Source organism: Hyla sarda, chromosome 10 (assembly GCF_029499605.1).
Source record: "Hyla sarda isolate aHylSar1 chromosome 10, aHylSar1.hap1, whole genome shotgun sequence".
Taxonomy (NCBI): domain Eukaryota; kingdom Metazoa; phylum Chordata; class Amphibia; order Anura; family Hylidae; genus Hyla; species Hyla sarda.
Window position 1 is genome coordinate 70,119,858 of NC_079198.1, and position 19,021 is coordinate 70,138,878.

Here is a 19,021-nt window from a genome sequence, read left to right on the forward strand (position 1 = left end):
TGCCCGTTCTGCAGTTTTTCATTTCTTGAAAAGGAGAAGTAGGCCAGAAGGCCAGAAGTAAACCTTAGGGTAAAACTTGTAGAAAGTCACTAGCTTCATACATATTTATGTGCATGAATGTTCCAGGAGGTTCTTGAGTAATGCTGATCTCAGAAGGGAATGTTCTTAAGAGTTGCTGCAGTTTCTTGTGGTTTTTACTGGTAGATCATAGACAGGGAAATGTACTAAGATTTATCAAGCTGTAAGAAAAATACAAAAAAAAAACTTGGGAGCGGCTGCTGTTTCAATCTGACACAAAAATATAAGAGAAAAAAAATAAACCAATATTTACACTTACACTCTGTGAGTGGCCAAAAGAGACCACTCACAAATAACACAGGCGTCTTGAAATATGTTTAACTCCACGGCTGCCGCTACACTCTCTTCTGGTGGGTAGATCCCTCTCCACCCGATTTGGATCAAGGCTAGGAAGAAAAGAAAAAACGAGGAGTGGACACACCTATTCCAATCGTAACTTTTTAAACATGGATATAACTATGCCTCCGTGCACTTACTTTACCGAGGGGAGCCGATTTCAGTCCTGCTCCCCTCGTGCCGGCAAGCCTCCTTCTTCAGGGAATAACACATAAAAAGTAGGAGTAGAAAGTTTTTTATGTGTTATTCCCTGAGGAAGGAGGCAACTCCGCAACGCGTTGAATGCATTGTGAATTTTTATAATAAATGTACTTATCTATGTAAATACTGAGTCCCTGCTGATCCATGCTAAAAAAAAAAAAAAAGGAAACGAACCTCCAGGAAGATCCACAGCTGAAAAGGTTGGGACCATTAAGAAATTGGTGGAACAAAATTAGGAGTTACAGGCTTGCCGGCACGAGGGAAGCAGGACTAAGATTGGCTCCCCTCGGTGAAGTAAGTGCACGGAGGCATAGTTATATCTATGTTTAAAAAGTTATGATTGGAATAGGTGTGTCCGCTCCTCATTTTTTCTTTTCTTCCTAGCCAAGATTTATCAAGTAGGAGATGTTTGCTATTGGATTTGCTTTGGCTCTGGACAGTTCCTGACGCGGACAGTGGTCTCAGTAGAGAGCACTGTGGTCAGACTGGAAAGAACCACACAACTTTCTCTGGAGAAAACAGCTGATAAGTACTGGAAGGATTATGATTATTAAAGAGTACCTGTCATCAAATCATATTTTCTAAACTAACTCAGATTATATTCCCTAACTACTCCCAACACCCCTTCTGCCCTTAAACAAATTTTTCAAGCTTTAAAAAGCTTTGTATCATACCTTTCCCTTGCTCACATTTTGTGAGCTCCCGGCAGAAGAAAGTGGGCGTTCCCCAGCAGGCATGACATCACTGAAGCCTGCAAGAGCTGTGCCTCGCCATGGCCCGCACGCACTTCCTGAGTTTGGTCTCCTGCCAGGTGCAGAGGAGACCAAACTAACTGATGGACTTGCACAGGGAACAGAACAGAGCAACCTAGTGGCTGTTTTTTCAGTCACATTAAAAACATAAAAAAGTTGAGAATTTTAACAGCAAGTAAATGGAAAAGTGTCTTATAGTTACATAAGGAACAATATATTAAAAGTTTAGTTTGGTGACAGGTACTATTTAAGATTTTTAAATGGAAGTAATTTACAGATCTGCATAACATTTGTTTTTCACCGGTGTACCCCTTTAACTCGACTGTTCACCGGTGTAAAAAACACATGACAAAAAGTGCACTGAAAAATTTTTTGCTTATTCATTAAACATTTTAAATGCATCATACCTTGCATAATAATAGGATAGATTTCACACAGTTAAAACTGGCATAAAAGGGAAAATGCAAACTCCAAAAAAAATGGGAGAAATCGTGAACACCCCTACTTCCCCCCCCCCCTCCTTGCTGCACAGCTGAAACCCACTGTTCAAAAGTGGGTCAACCATCATTTATTTTTGATAATAATGAATATTCAGTGGCATTCCATTTTAAATTTGTTCTTTTACTCTTTTTTTCCAGAAGTCACAACCACCGACTCCACCCAAGAAGCCATCAAAGTCTAGTCTTATCAACGCAGCGCAGTGGGATACAGTGGACAACCAACATCCGGAACAGACTATAACCCAACAAGGTGGGAACTGCATTCCCCTATTTTTTATATGGAAACCAACAAGTTATCCAGAGTTTTCAGATCGTTACAGATTCTACATTATAATATATGATGTGCACCAATGTACAGTGTTCTTACACATTTACTTTTCACTTGATATCAATCATCTATCAGTCGTCTCCTCTTGAATAAAAATAGAGAACATTAAAAAATTTATTCATTTGGCTTATTTCTTGAATGTGTGTTTCCTCAGACAAATTTGACAGAATAAACAGCATGAATGAAGAATTGCTGATCAGACTGGCAAATGGTCGGACAGCACCACAGAAGAACCTAAATATCCAGAAGATGTCAGATACATCTATTCCACTTACTGATGAATCCAGTCCCTCAGAGGTCACCGATTGGCTCCAGGCCAAGGGCTTTAACGCACTGTAAGTTCTAGTCTTTTGTCTCACACTTTAAGTAATATTTATTTGGCACCAGGATTTTCTGATTTGATGTTTTCAGACACTACATTTAGCCTTGGTTGTTAAATGGGCACTGTCATGTCGTAGAGACCAATCACCACAACAAGCTGGGAGAAGTGGCAGATAACCAATACAGACTTCCGATATAAGTCTATGGGACCATTTCAGTAAAGCACACAAAAAGCTGGGAGAGAAGCGTTCAGCAGCGTGCCTCTCTCCCCACTTGCTCTAGCAATCGGTCAGGGTCTGAACACTGATTAAAACTTTAGACATGTCTCTACAACATGTAAAAAGTTTTTTTAAAGTGACAGGTGCAAAATGAAAATATATTTATGTTTCTGTTACACAGTGTCATTTTCTTGCATTTAAAAATGCACAAAAAAAATGTTCTTAATTAATTAAATATAATATTGTTATGGTGATCTAGGTATTCTGTATTTCCTGTCATTTTGTACCTATGTTTCCCTGGCATTTATATAGGTTCTATAGAGAAGCCTCTAGAAAAAACAACTGAAAAATCACATCACAACATGCCACATATCAAATAGCTTTGCATATGGTACATTATATATTTGAATATAGACTTTAGTGTAACATCTAGCTACAAAAGAATGTAGTTAAAATTGCATGGAAACTAAAAAAAAGATGTGATTTCAATAAAACCCTTTTTATAACCAGCCTTAAAGGTGTAGGCCCCATTGAAGCATCTCCTTCACATTGCTGCCCTTTGGGGCTACTAAACCCCCACCCCCTGAATTAGCTGGGGATACACATTTCCTCTTCCGTTTAATTTTAATATCGCACAGTGCCCAATGGAATTAACAGGTGACTGTAAGACATATATATTGTATATACAAACACAATCTATGAAAATGTTATGTTAGGAATAATAATTTCTGTTGTCGTTTTAGGACTGTAAAATCACTCGGGGTGTTGAACGGAGCTCAGTTATTTTCTCTCAGAAAAGATGAGTTTAGAGCTGTGAGTCCTGATGAAGGCGCTCGAGTATACAGCCAGGTCATGGTACAAAAGGCTCTTCTTGAGGTACGAGATAAGACACACATACTTCTAACCATAATATGACTGTATATGTATACATAAAACAAATTAACAGATAAATTGGGCCCCCACAGCATTCGTTTGTAATCTACCATTGAGGTCTGCAAAAGAGCTGTATACACACAACTGTGGGATATTTTTATACACAACTTCTTTGCAAACTTCTGACCCTCTTTTTGCTAACATATATTTAGTAAGTTGGCAAGTAGTAAAATATACACTATATGGACCAAAGTATTGGGGAACACCTCTCCATCACAGAATTTAGGTTTTTATATGGTCCTATTGCCACAGCACCTTCCAATGCAACCTGCCTTTACAGAGATCACTGTATTCCAGAGCGATACTGTAGGATACCACCACTGCAACAAGTCAGTTCATGAAACATCGTTACATTGTTGGCTTCCATAGCCAAGCATCTGTATGGAAGCCTTACATCACCAAGGACAATGCCAAACTTTCAAGGGAGTAATGTAAAGCATGGCATTAGTGAAAACATGTTCTGTGGAGTAATGAATCATGGTTCACTCTAGCAGTCTATACTGCCCCTGTAATAGACCCAGTGATCAGCCAACAAACAAGCAAACAATTGTCTGACAACTAAATGCATCTTTATAGCAGGCTGGAAGACCATTGTTCTTTGATGTAAACAGGGGATGTGCTGCAGACAAACATGTCATAATTGAATCATGTAAAGACTCCTTAAACAAAAGTAGATCTGCTAGATCGGCGTTCCTATTTTGGCAGTGGTCTTCCGATCTAAAGGGACCCTTAACCCCTTAAGGACCACGGGTGTATGGGTACGGCCCTGCTCGCTGGTACTTAAGGACCAAGGGCGTACCTGTAGGCCCGTGGGAATTTCCGTCCCCGACGAACGCCGCGCCGGGTGGGGACCGTAACCGGGATGCCTGCTGAAATCATTCAGAAGGCATCCCATGCCAATATCCAGGGGGGTCCTAATACCCCTTCCCCCATGTCGTCGATCACCGCAAATCGACGGTGAATTCACACCAGGGTCCCCCTGAAGGGATAGGAGTTACCCCTCCTATCCCTGCTATTGGTCAGTCAGAAGTGACCGACCAATAGCCGATTGGGGGCATGGGCGTTAAAGTTCGGTTACCCAGCTCTGCCCACCCATTGTAGTCTGGGCAGAGCAGGGGAACCGTCGGTGACCGGCGCCGGAGGTCACTTACCAGCGGAGGCAGCAGGGGGTGAACGGGGGTGGCAGCGGGCGGCGATGACATGTGGCTGGCTCCCTGGTGCAGACTACAGAAGCCGGTGAGTTTCCTAGCAACATCTGGAGGGCTACAGTTTGAGACCACTATACAGTGGTCTCTAAACTGTAGCCCTCAAGATGGTGCAAAACTACAACTCCCAGCATGCACAGACAGCTGTTTGCTGTTTGGGCATGCTGGGATTTGTAGTTTTGCAACAGCTGGAGGGCTACAGTTTGGAGATCAATGTGCAGTGGTCTCTAAACTGTGGCCCTCTAGATCTTGCAAAACTCCAACTCCCAACATGCCCACACAGCAGTTTGCTGTCTGGGCATGCTGGGATTTGTAGTTTTGCAACATCTGGAGGGCTACAGTTTGGAGATCACCGTGCAGTGGACTCTAAACTGTGGCCCTTCAGATCTTGCAAAACTGCAACAGCTGGAGCTGGCACACTGGTTGGAAAATACTGAGTTAGGTAACAGAACCTAACTGAAGGTTTTCCAACCTTTGTGCCTCCAGCTATTGCAAAAGTACAACTCCCAGCATGCACAGTCGTCAGTGCATGCTGGGAGTTGTAGATTTTCAACAGCTGCAGGCTCACAAATGTTCTTCAGGATGAATGGACAAAAAACAAACAAACACAGACACACTACAAAAATCTGTAGAAAGTCTTCCCAGAAGAGAGGAAGCTGTTATGGAGGAATCAACTCCATATTACTGTATTGCCTATAGATTTAGAATGGGATGTCCAAAAAACCTCTAGGTGTAATGCATAGGTATCCCAATACATTTGTCCATATAGTGTATCAAAACTATTTGCTTGATTTTCTTTTTTGAGATGCATATAGCGATATCAAAAACATTTACACACCAAAATGTACACGTAACCTTTATCTCCTAGACCAAAAGCTTAATGGATTATTGTATGTGTTTTTTTAGGACTCTAAAAAGATTACAGAGCTGGAGGCTGTGATGGAGAGACAGAAGAAAAAGGTGGACAGTGAACTTGAGAAAGGCAGCCTTTGAAGGGATTCATTGGGCTACTTTGACTTTAAACAGATGCTATTTAATGTCTTCCAAAGAATATATATAAATATATATATAACCTATATGAACTAGGAATGTACTAAAGACGCCTCCAGCTTCATCTGCTGGAGAACTTATGTTTATGGAGCTACTGAAGAAAGGAATCTTGGAATGTAACAGGATATATCGGTCAATGCCTTATAATCGATGAGATGGGAAGTTTTGCAAGAGCCTTATGTCCGCACTCCAGGAATGAAGAATTTTTATAATGCACAAAATATTGGTGACCACTTCTGCCCTCTTCTATTCTTCTGTGGCTTGGTTATGGTCAGGAATACAGTGTTCTACTTTATCCTTTAAGGATTTGTGATTTAGCTTTAAAGGGTACCTCTCATCAAAAAAACTTTTGATATATAATAGATTAATGTATGCAGAATAACTTTACAATTGCATGTTATTAAAAAATATGCTTCTTTCTATTTAATTTTCCACTTTGAAGAAATGACCACTAGGGGTCTCCCTACCAGTCCTGGCAGCAAGCATTTCAGACTCATGCTGGAGTCCTAAACACTACGAGCTGCCAGTCTGCTTTGTTCACAAAGGAGAACACTCAGAGCTGCCAGCCTGCTTTGTTCACAGCCTGTTTGGCTGTGAACAAAGCAGGCTGGCAGCTCTGAGTGTTTAGGACTCCAGCATGAGTCAGAAATGCTTGCCGACAGGACTGATCGGGAAAAATACAATAGAAAGAAGCATATTTTTCGTTAACATGCTATTGGAAAGTTATTCAACATTCATTAATCTAAAATATATCAAAAATGTATTTGATGAGAGGTACCCTTTAATGCTACCAGTTTATTGATGTTACTAATCTTTCATCTATTGTTCTGCAAAACTGGGAAAAAAATTAATCTATTTTGAAATATTGCTGTTTTTTGCCAACTTTTTAAAATTCTGTATTTTATATGTAGATGGCTAAGGGCAAATTGCCTGTACGGGTATTATAAGAAAGCATGTAAGCTGCATTGTATGTATGAACTCGGGAACAGTGATTACAAGCAAAGTATCAACTGTGACTGTATTTTCTTCTTACAGATGGGGAAATAAATTTATGTATGTGTAGATATATACTTAAAGGAGTAGTCCAGTGGTGACTCAGTGGTGAGCAACTTATCCCCTATCCTAAGGATAGGGGATAAGTTGCAGATCGCGGGGGGTCCGACCGCTGGGGCCCCCTGCGATCTCCTGTACGGAGCCCCGACAGCCCGCGGGAAGGGGGCGTGTCGACCTCCGCACAAGGCGGCGGCCGACACGCCCCCTCAATACAACTCTATGGCAGAGCCGAAGCGCTGCCTTCGGCAATCTCCGGCTCTGCCATAGAAATGTATTGAGGGGGCGTGTCGGCCACCGCTTCGTGCGGGGGTCGACACCCGCTATCTGGGCGGAGAGCCGGGGCCCCGAACAGAGAGATCGCAGGGGGACCCAGTGGTCGGACCCCCCCGCAATCTCAAACTTATCCCCTATCCTTAGGATAGGGGATAAGTTTTTCACCACTTGACTACTCCTTTAATGACTCAAAGAGGGAAATATATGTCATAGACACACCCATTTGCCTAATGATACAGAATTGTACTGATGAGATCAAGTTAACATTACGGATATTTAGGTGGTTCTTAACTTTTGACTCATCCTGTATATAGTTAATATCTCAAGTGATGGGTCAGAAATCTCATGTATTCTGCTGTAAACTCTATTTTTTTTTTCATTTGTATGTAATTATGTCTGTCTACCTATTTAAATATATGACTAAATTAAAGGGCTATATATTTCTGTAAAAACACTTTAACTGATATCACTATTTTGACTTGGCTCTTTTTTTCTGAATATTGGTTGTAACGTGACAGGCAGTATAATACAATGAATTTCTTTATCTACCACATTAATCCCCTAGGATTTTGTTTATGAATGGTGGTTTCTTAGGGTAGGTCATGTTATTGTTGAGGGTTCTGAATATATGGATCTGGTTCCAGGGGCATACACTGTTTTTTTACAAGAAGTGCAGGGGGTGAAAAAAGAATCCATTATGAAGAACACTTGGGGGCATTTATCATTTTCTTTAGATCTGTTTTTGTGTGTATTTGTCGCACATTTGGCGCAGTGCTGCACCTCAAGCTATTTTTGCCACTTTTTAGTTGACACTTTTTTTAAATAGTGTGTACAGACCAGCTGTTAAGGTTAGTTTTGTGCAGTGGTAAGGAATTTATAAACTTAAAAAAAAAGTCACAAAAATCACCAAAAAGTCACAAAACTACTCCAACCCAGACTTAGCTTAGCTTTTTGGTAAATGGGAAGAGTGAAATTCCAGGAAATGTGCACCTCCACAATGCCCTGCGACCATTTAATAAATTTGCTGCACCTACACATTACCAGCACACAAAAAAGGTGTAGAAAAAATCTTCACTTAGGCTAGGATTCCACTTGTTTTTTCCTCCCAGTGTTTTTTCACTGAAAAAATATTCCGAAAAAACGGCAGTGCAATTTTCTGCGTCTGACGTTTTTTCAGACATTTTTTCTGGCGTTTTTGCATGTGAGTTGAAATAGCATTTTTGGCCTCTTTGGCGTTTTTTTTTTATTTTTTTTTCAAAATGTGTTGAGTACCAAAAAAAAAAAAAAAAAAAGGATGCAGTAGGGATGGGAAAAAATGTATTTAACGAAATGTTTATTTTGATAATGAACTTTTAATGACTTTTTAATGTGTGTGTGTGTTTCAATTTTTTTTCTCAATTTTTTTTACATTTTTTAGACTGTTCCATGATGGGACTAGTAGTACCTGTACTAATAGACATATCACGATCATCCTATCTATTGCAGAGATGCGGAGTGGCTCTATACAGTGCTCACATCTCCTCACTATACTGCGGCCAGTGATGGGAATAGAACATCACTCATTCATATTTTCTGCCCAGAGTGGGGATTGGCCGGATGGTTGCAGCCAATCACAGCTCTCAGCAGGAAATATGAATGAGTGAGTGGCCGGCCGGAGTATAGTGCAGAGATGCGAGCGCTGTACAGAGCCGCTCCACATCTCTGCAATAGATAGGATGATCACAGTGGATGTCAGGAGTGATACCCGCTGTGATCTGTCCTTAACTGCAGGTACTACTACTACCATCATGGAGCACACTCTGCTCCATGTTGGGAGCTGTAGTACCTGCAGTTAAAGAAGGATCACAGCGGATGTTACTCCTGACACCCGCTGTGATCCTCCTGAAAAATGTATAGATGTGGGCGGCCACTCTTCTATGGTCCCCTGCACTGACATATATATATATACACCTATTCATATTTCCCACCGAAAGTTGTGATTGGCTGGAACCATCTGGCCAATCACAGCTCTCTGCGGGAAATATGAATAGGTGTATATATACGGCAGTGCAGGGGACCATAAAAGAGCGGCCGGCCAAATCTATGAAATTATACAGAAGGATCGCAACGGAACCCGGGGCGATCTGTCAATTATTACACACACTACATTTTTATTATTGTCGGCTATATTTTTAGTGCCCTGCCCACCCACATAAATTGATTAAATTGCCCACCCACATAAATTGATCCCTGTTTAAAAATTAATAAAAATTTTGTTATAAAAAAGATAAATTTCGTTAAATACAATTTTTTTCCTTCACTACTGTATCTTTTTAATTATTTTTTTTAATGGTACCCTATGAAATTTTATTAAAAAAAGGTATCTCCATCACTTTTTTGGATCGCTAAAGTCCAAAAGAGAATAAAAACCGCCTGAAAAAATGCCAAAGTTAAAACCCACATGGCATTCTTCTTGGTGTTTTTTTACTCCCATATACTCCTACGGGAGAAAAACTCCATGATTTCAGGGGAAAAAACGCCATGGGCTCAACATGCTGCGATTTTGTAAAACCGCCAAGGAGCTGAAAAACTCCTAAAAAGAGTGAAAAAACGCCAAAAGGATAAAAAAAAAAAAAATGCCAGACTGAAAAACGCCAAGTGGAAAAAGAATTTAGAGATTTTTCATTGATTTACAGCTAACATCTGGCCGCAGCGTTTTTTGGCCGAAAAAACGGCATGCGGCAGAATTGGCGTTTTTCTTTTCGCTTCCCCCCCCCCCCCAAAAAAAAAAGTGGAATTCCAGCTTTACACCTACAATGATGAATGCCTCCCACTGTGCTTACCCTCAGAGCTAATGCCACAGCTGGCGGAGAAGAGGATGTGACTGCCAGTCAAGGGTCTACATACTGTAGAACAGTATTTCCCAACAGCCTTTTGCTGTCCAGGCATGCTGGGAAATTTAATTTTGTATCAGCTCGGGTGTAATAGTTGGGAAACACTGCCATAGAGACAGACCATGACACTGCTATGGGGCCCTTAGAAAGAGGTACGAAGGTCTAGTTGGTCCCAATTCCTGTTACTTCTGGTAGAAAACTTCCTCTCTCCTGGTAATAGCGATGTCAGGAAATAAAGGGAAAAGAGTGATGACCTAAGGGTCTCAAAGAGCAAGGGGAAACCACAGAGCACCAGAGCATTCTGTCCTGGGGGGCAAAATCAGAAGCCATAATAGGAGGTCCATCCAGATCTATGCTATGGGGTCCCTGGTCTTCAATGTACAGCACTGCTGCCAGAAAAGGTTTCTAACTTTTTCTTGTACTTTGGCTGCCTCAGGCAGACTATACTAGCAGAGTGCCGATTTTACAGCTCAATTCAGTGGTATACAGAGTTGTATAAGCAATCAAATAGTTACCCTGGGAGTACTTAAAGGGTAGCTCCCACCATCCTATTTTTTTTTTTGCTAGCCCGTTTACCCCCCCCCCCCACTACGGCACTAGCCTATTCACTCCTCCCCCAAACCCCCCCCCCGCCCCGCATACCCCGTTCCCTCATTACACTTGCAGTCACTGCAGAGTCCGGCAGCGGGCGTGCAGGGACAGCGGCGGCAACGAGGCGGCGGCGATGTGCGGGAGGAGTGGCCCAGCCAGTGGCCGGAGAGCCAATGCGCTCGCTCCCGCCTGTCTGATTGACAGGCAGGGAGCGAGTGCAGCCTAACTGAAAAAGGACTGATTGCCACTCCAAAATCAGTCCTTTTTCAGTGGCCGGTTTTTAAATGTAAATTAAACCTTTTTAATGAAAAAAAATATATAAAAGTATATTAGAGATATGTTGTAGTACATAAGTACTACAACATATCAAAAAATAAAGTTGGTGACAGTGCCCATTTAAAAATTGTTAAAAAAAATGTTAATATCTTTTTTTGTCAGTAGTATTGTAAGTAGTAAAATTAAACAAAAACGATATAAATTAGCTATCTTTGTAATTATAGAGACCTAGAGAAAAAAGTCCTCATATCTGCTGCCGGGGCCAAGAACGTCACACTGACGCTCAGCCTAATGCCGGCCGAGTCGGGAGTTCACTGCGGCCGGTGATTGGATGAGTGCAGTATGACTCGCCGACCACCGGCAACCAGGAAGAGGGGGTTACCGGATACACCGGGGGAGCGAAGGAAGGTATGTATCTATTTATTTTTTTTACTGCCGGCAGTATGGAGGACAATTTTTCTATTCTGGAGTACTCCTTTAATGAGTGGTCTTTTCAAGAGATGGCCACAACTGTTTTTTCCACCCTATTGGGGAGATTTAATAAAACCTGTTCAGAGGAAAAGTTGCTGAGTTGCCCATAGCAACCAATCAGATCACTTCTTTCATTTTTCACAGGCCTTTTCAAAAATGAAAGAAGCAATCTGATTGGTTGCTATGGGCAACACAGCTACCTTTGCTCTGGACAGGTTTTATTAAAACTCTCCCTATGGTAGTTGGGATTCTGTGAAAAAGTTGGGTTAGAACCATAAGAACCAGCATAGGTTCTGGGTACTTCTTAGGGTGAATTAGAAAGTAGTGTGTTAAAGGGAATGAGAAAATGACCTATTGATTAAATCAGGTTTTTATGTTCATATTTTTTTTAGAATCTTTTGTGATTTTTTATTTATTTTAATTTTTTATCATTTTTCATTTTTCTTATCTATTTTTTTATATTAATCATGAAATCTTGCAGTTTCCATTCTGGCCACCAGGCATACAATATAGCTGAGACTTCCTGTTCTGTAAAGGTCATTTCTCAGTAATGCTTTTTTTCTCATCAGAGACAGAAGTACTGTGAAAGGTGACACTAAATATACAAAAAGGGCAACTCAAATCAATAATTCTGGGATAACATACAACTGCATATGCTTTATATCACACTAATGTACGGCCCACTGTGTACTCCAATACACAAACATTGCACAAGAAAGGGCGAAGTCACTAATTAACATATAAATAAATAAAAAAGATGATGCTTTATATTGTGTAACTATGTTATTTTAATGCACATCAATAAAATATATTTTTTATATGTTAATTAGTGACTCCACCCCTTTCTTGTGCAATATTAAGGTGACCCTAGTATATAGATAAGACACCATTCACAGTAGTGAATCCCCTTCCTGTAGAATGACCTCTGAAAAGGCCACAGAGAATTTCTAGTGCCGGTAAAGCATAGCTTCTACCGTAAAGCATATCACAAAATGCTGTAAACAAGCAGCTCAGACAAAATGGCAGTCCCCATAATAATGCACAAAAAATAAACTAAAACAAAAAAATTACCTTTAAGACAGGACCTGCTGTACTAAAGAACAGACTAAAAGTTTTAAATGGACATAGCCCATATATACTTATATTTAGTCCGATACCCTCATGAACATATCATCATAAATACAACAGAATTGGAAAGTTAAAAAATCCAGAGTTGCTGACTTTTTTATAGTTTGGACATTTGTGGTATTGTTGTGTGCGGAAATGTCTGAACTATTAAAATATAATGTTGATGGAACCGTAAAGCATAAGAAAATAAGCCCACAATTGCAGATTTTTTGATATTTCAAATGCCAGAAAAAAATGAATAAAAAGCGATCAAAAAGTCCCATCAAAATAAAAAAAAGTGCTGATAAAAGCTACATATCATGGCGCATAAAAAGAGTCCTCATACAGTCTGTATACAGAAAATAAAAGTGTAATAGGTGCCAGAATGGGGGAAATTTAAAAAGGCACTGTTATTAAACATGAGTTTTAACCCCTTAATGACTACGGACATAAATGTACGTCCTGGTTTGGCGGGACTTCCCGCACCAGGACGTACATTTACGTCCTGTGTATGACCACGAGCATCGGAACGGTGCTCGCGTCATACACGGCAGGTTCCAGCTGCTAGTATGATCGCGCGGATGTCTGCCATTAACCCCTCAGGTGCCATGATCAAAACAGATCACGGCATCTGCGGCAGTGGGGTACTTTGAATGGAAGATCGGATCGACTGCAGCAATCCGATCATCCAGCATGGCGGCCGAAGGTCCCCTCACCTGGCTCCAGCCGTCTCCCAGGGTCTTCTGCTCTGGTCTGAGATCGAGCAGACCAGAGCAGAAGATGACCAATAATACTGATCAGTGCTGTGTCCTAAACATAGCACTGAACAGTATTAGCAATCAAAGGATTGCTATAGATAGTCCCCTATGGAGACATAAAAAGTGTAAAATAAAAGTTGAAAAATGTAAAAATAAAAAGTAAAAAAAAAGCGAAAAATCCCCTCCCCCAATAAAAATGAAAATTGTCCGTTTTTCCCATTTTACCCCTAAAAAGCGTAATTTTTAAAAATAAACATATTTGGTATCGCCGCGTGCATAAATGTCCGTACTATCAAATATAATGTTAATTATCCCGTACGGTGGATGGCATAAACATAAAAAATTTAAAAACGTCCAAAAATGCAGCTTTTTTGTCCCATTGTATTAAAAAAAAATTATAAAAATGATCTAAAAGTTTTATATACCGTATTTATCGGGGTATACCACGCACCGGCCTATAACACGCACCCTCATTTTACCAAGGATATTTGGGTAAAAAAAGTTTTTTACCCAAATATCCATGGTAAAATGAGGGTGCGTGTGTGCGCGTGTATACCCCGATACATCCCCAGGAAAGGCAGGGGGAGAGAGGCCGTCGCTGCCCGCTTCTTTCCCCCTGCCTTTCCTGGGGTCTAGAGCGCTGCTGCCGGCCCTTCTCTCCCCCTGGTTACCGGCGCCGCTGCCCGTTCTGTCCCCCTGACTATCGGTGCCGGCGCCCCATTGCCGGCGCCGACAGCCAGGGGGAGAGAAGGGGCAGCGGCACCCATTGCCGGCGCCGCTGCCCCGTTGCCTCCCCCCATCCCCGGTGGCATAATTACCTGAGTCGGGTCCGCGCTGCTCCAGGCCTCCAGCGTGCGTCCCCTGCGTCGTTGCTATGCACGGCGCGGCGCACTGACGTCATGCGCCACGCCGTTCAGCGCATAGCAACGACGCCGGGGACGCACGCCAGAGGCGTGGGTGGGGGGCTTTGCCATGCATTTGTGGTAAAATTAGTAATGTGTCAAGCATATAATTAGTCAAGCATATAACCAGCCCTCATATGGCCCTGTTGGTGACAACTTTAAAGACAAAAATGCTAATAAACTACAGAATTTCTGCATGTACAATTGCAATTTGGAATTCTGCTGCACAAACCTAAATATTGGTGTGAGTGGGTCTTCCACTGATCAATTCACACTGCAGAATTATAGCGATGGAAATTGATCCGTTGAAAGAATGATCATGTTTATTCTTTTGATGGAATATATGTATATATATATATATATATATATATATATATATATATAAAACTCTATGAGGGAGATTTATCAAAACCTGTCCAGAGGAAAAGTTGCTTAGTTACCCATAGCAACCAATCAGATCGCTTCTTTCATGTTTAACAAGGCCTTTGAAAAATGAAAGAAGTGATCTGATTGGTTGCTATGGACAACTGGGCAACTTTTCCTCTGGACAGGATTTGATAAATCTCCTCCAATGTCTATGGGGGAGATTTATCAAAATCTGTGCAAAGGAGAAGTTGCCCAGTTGCCCATAGCAACCAATTAGATCACTACTTTCATTTTGCAGAGGCCTTGTTAAACATGAAAGAAGCGATCTGATTGGTTGCTATGGGCAACTGGGCAACTTTTCCTCTGGACAGGTTTTAATAAATCTCCCCCTATGTGTGTTTGTGAGTGTGTGTGTGTGTGTGTGTGTGTGTGTGTGTGTGTGTGTGTATGTATGTATGTGTGTTTGTGTGTATGTTCCAGGATCACTTCCAAACAGCTAAACATATTAACATGAAACTTGGCACACATGTTACTTATATGTCAACAACAAACATAGGATAGGTAATTTAACCCTTACCCACCCCCATTTGCCAGAGTCTGGTTTTTTGTTTAAAGTCCAATACAAGTCTATGGGAAATATATGTTACGGCATAACTTCCAAACAGCTAGAGATATTTTGATAAAACTTGGTCACATGTTACTTATATGTCCACTAAAAATATAGGATAGTTAATTTAACCCTAACCTACCCTTATTGTGAGGATCAGGGTTTTTGTTTAAAGTCCCTTGTAAGTCTATGGGAAATGTATGTTCCCACATAACTTCAGTACTGCTTGAGATATTTCGATAATACTTGGTCACATGTTACTTATATGCCCACCAAAAATATAAGATAGTTAATTTAACCCTAACCTTCCACCCATTTGCAAAGTGTCGGTTTTTTGTTTAAAGTCCAATGTAAATCTATGGGAAATGTATGTTCCAGTATAACTTCCCTACGGCTGGAGATATTTCTCTAATGCTTCGTCACTAGTTACTTATATGTCAAATAAAAACATATATTAGTTAAATTAACACTAACCTACCCCTTATGTTAAGGATGGGGTTTTTGTTTCAAGTTTCATACAGGTATATGGAACTTCCGGTACCTTACTCCACAAGGTCTGTTTTGCATCTCCTGGTGAATGCGTCAGTCCAGCTGGCAAGCCACACCCTCCTCACCTTCCATGTCCCGTCTTGCAAAAAGCCACACCTCTTTTATTTTCAGTTTACAATATCTTCACCTGAGGACAGGATTTGAGGATTAGATATGACAATGGGATATGGGGACGGGATATGAGGTTGGGATATGATGACGGGATATGAGGACAGCATATGAGGACAGGATATGAGGATTAGAAATGAGGATTAGATATGAGAACAGGATATTGTGACGGGATATAAGGACAGATTATGAGGTTGGGATATGAGGTTGGGATATGAGGTCAGGATATGAGGACGGGATATAGGGTTGGGATATGGAGACGGGATATGAAGAGGAGATATGAGGTCGTGATAGGTCGGAATATGGGGACAGGGTATGAGGACGGGAAATTAAGATGGGATAGGAGGTCGGGATATGAGGAGGGGATATGAGGACAGGATATAAGGATGGGAAATGAGGTTGAGATATGAGGAGGGGATTTGGGATCAAGATATGAGGAGGGGGATATGGGGTCTGGATATGAAGATGGGATATGAGGACAAAAGCTTCCTCCTTTGTTGCTTTTCCTCCCCCACAAGGATTAGGTAGGAATAACCAGGCAGTGCTGGGTACTCAGCTAGTTTGTTATAAGGGAAAGTGACACAACATATACTGCCCTGCCACTACTAAAAAATTCAGCAATATAGTTATTTGTATGCTTGCATGGCGGCCGCCTGGACTATTCCCGTTTCCTCCTGTAGCCCTGCCGGACCATCAACCTGAGTTGCATCTCAGCATTGACGTGAAGCAATGTAACAGTCCCAAGACACAGCACATGTGCGAGATCTGATCTATGTCATAGAATCTTCATGTCACCTTCAATACATAGGCAGGAGGACTACACAACATTGCCATCTTAGGCTTAATAAGTATAGTTAAATGGGTACTCTCATTAAAAAAAAAAATGTATTAAAAAGATTATGTAAAAAAAAATGTTTCTAATATATTTTATTTAAAAAAAAATCATGTTTTATGTGTTTTTTTTTAAACGTTTGTAATCCTGGCCACTAGGTGTCACCCTATATGGCTCAGGATTACTTTTCCTCCCCTCACGTTCAGGCCGTTCGGACCAACGCTGGCCGGGCAGCGTGGCCCAGTGTGATCCGAAATGCGCGTTCACATGAATGAGCAGAGGGAGATGCAAGGCGTGCGGGGACATTAAAATTTTGCGCGCCGCACGTGCACGAGCGCTGTGCTCGTGCTCTGCCTGTTTCCTATACTTGTTCGCGCGCAGCACGTGAAATTTAAATATCCCCGCCCCCTGCATCTCCCTCTCCTCATTCATTGCAGCGCGCGAGCTGCAGGAAAGAGAGAGAAGACGGGCGGAAGCGATCCCCGGCCAGGCTTCAGATGACGTTGTGCCTGCCGGGACCACCCACTTCCTGTCCTCGCCAGAGAGCTCAACTCTAGATAAGGTAATTTCATGGGGATTTGGGCAGAAATAAAGACAGGGATAGATGTAGTTAGTGTCAGGGACAGATGGGGAGGGGGAATAGGGAAATTTAGTTTAGTGATAGCTACTCTTTAAATGATTAAATAGGGGTATAATAGATGAGAATAGATTAATAATAACATAGGGAGTTAATAGATTAACATAGATTAATAATAAAATAAGGAGTTAAGCAGCACAAATTTCAAGACACAGCCATGTGAATCATAGCATTAAATCCCCCTTGACCGACCAGCATTTCTCCTATAGGCCACATAATGGAGTTGCTCAAAAACAGAGAAATGTTTTGGATATACAGTACAGACTACAAACTGTACATCTCCAGGCTTTACTGAGCTCACAGAGATAACCAAATAGGTACAACATTTGATATTGCTTTCTTAGTATGTAGATCATGTCCTCTGTATGATTCTTTTCCTGTATAAAGTTATTTTCTATGGTCTGGAACACATGCACTGCAATGGTCACCACTTTGTATTATACAGTATTTTTCCTACGGTTTATGTGCCCATTAACTTTCCTCTTGTGATCATTGGCAAGTCTAACTATTCCTCTTGCTGTACCTTATGTCATCAGTGTTGATCTGCCTGTATATCTTTAATACATGTTGTACATTTGAACTATATACCGTATGTGTTGCGTAGGTGACAGCAACAGTATTGTTGCCCCCTAACTTTAAGGCAAGACAAGACGCTTCGTATTATGCTTAAAACTTCTTTTACTGAACTCAGCAGCAAATAGATATTGTATGTATTCAAGAAAAAATTTAACATGTAAGGTGTATATAAACGTGCAGCCTAGGATGTAACCTAGTATGATGTTCCATAACAATAACCAATCAGGTAGCATCACAGGTGATAAGTAACAGACACTTAGGTATCATCCTTCTTTGCTGCTCAGCAGTGTGTGAAGATAAGTTTCGTCATTTTCTCTCATATAAAATATTTCATTTATTATATTTAATTAATTCATTTTCTTAATTTATTTCCTTAATTTATGTTATTTAATTAACCTATTTATTTAAAAAAAAACATTTCCTCTACATTTTTACTATAGCAATTATATATATGTATATAATTATACTCATATCTCTCTATTACTTAGCTTATTATTTCCTTTATATTGCGACACATTGTTATTTCCCCTTTACTTTTTTCCAAATATATTTTTTCCAATATTCTATTTCATTTATCCCTTTATTTTATTCATTCCTCATATTCATTATTCTTCCCCGGTCTCTCCAGTCATTCCGACTCCCCATTTCAGTATTTCATTTACCTTATCCAGTTCATTATTCTGCGTCCATCATATATTTTCTTTTCTACTGAGTCATCACCGCCATTTGTTCGTCTCGAGCGCTCAACCGTCTTCCCTCACAAGCGCTCGTCCTGATCTCGAGTGATTAGCTGACAGCGAGGTCCTCTCCTGTCAGACGTTCGTGGGCTTCTGACATTCTCCTCATAGTGCCATAGCCCGGCGGACGCGTCTAGTCACAATATGGGAGATTTATCAAAACCTGTGCAAAGGAAAAGTTGCCCAGTTGCCCATAGCAACCAATAAGCTCGCTTCTTTCATTTTTAACAAGGCCTCAGCAAAAGGAAAGAAGCAATCGGATTGGTTGCTATGGGCAACTGGGCAACTTTTCCTCTGCACAGGTTTTGATAAGTCTCCCCCAATATCCTTACTTTTTATCTAATACTCGTCTCATTTTCCTTAAAACCTGTCAGAATATTAAT

At 40.9% G+C, this 19,021-nt stretch overlaps 1 protein-coding gene and 1 long non-coding RNA gene across 5 annotated transcripts in view; one reads left to right on the plus strand and one right to left on the minus strand.

Moving 5' to 3' along the window:
* Nucleotides 1-7,023, plus strand: part of EPS8L1 (EPS8 like 1) — a 151,873-nt gene extending 144,850 nt beyond the window's left edge. For all 4 annotated transcript variants that reach the window (XM_056541869.1, XM_056541868.1, XM_056541870.1 and 1 more), the window contains 4 exons: nucleotides 2,006-2,117; nucleotides 2,350-2,530; nucleotides 3,478-3,610; nucleotides 5,779-7,023. In XM_056541869.1, the coding sequence (XP_056397844.1) occupies nucleotides 2,006-2,117; nucleotides 2,350-2,530; nucleotides 3,478-3,610; nucleotides 5,779-5,865 (513 nt within the window). In that variant the 3' untranslated portion in view covers nucleotides 5,866-7,023. The remainder of the gene's footprint in view (nucleotides 1-2,005; nucleotides 2,118-2,349; nucleotides 2,531-3,477; nucleotides 3,611-5,778) is intronic.
* LOC130293333 (uncharacterized) lies at nucleotides 73-18,814 on the minus strand. The gene is made up of 3 exons (XR_008848177.1): nucleotides 18,564-18,814; nucleotides 15,741-15,875; nucleotides 73-239 (listed from the first exon to the last, which is right to left on the minus strand). It is a non-coding gene; the product is annotated as an uncharacterized LOC130293333 (long non-coding RNA).
* Nucleotides 18,815-19,021: the final 207 nt, after the last annotated feature.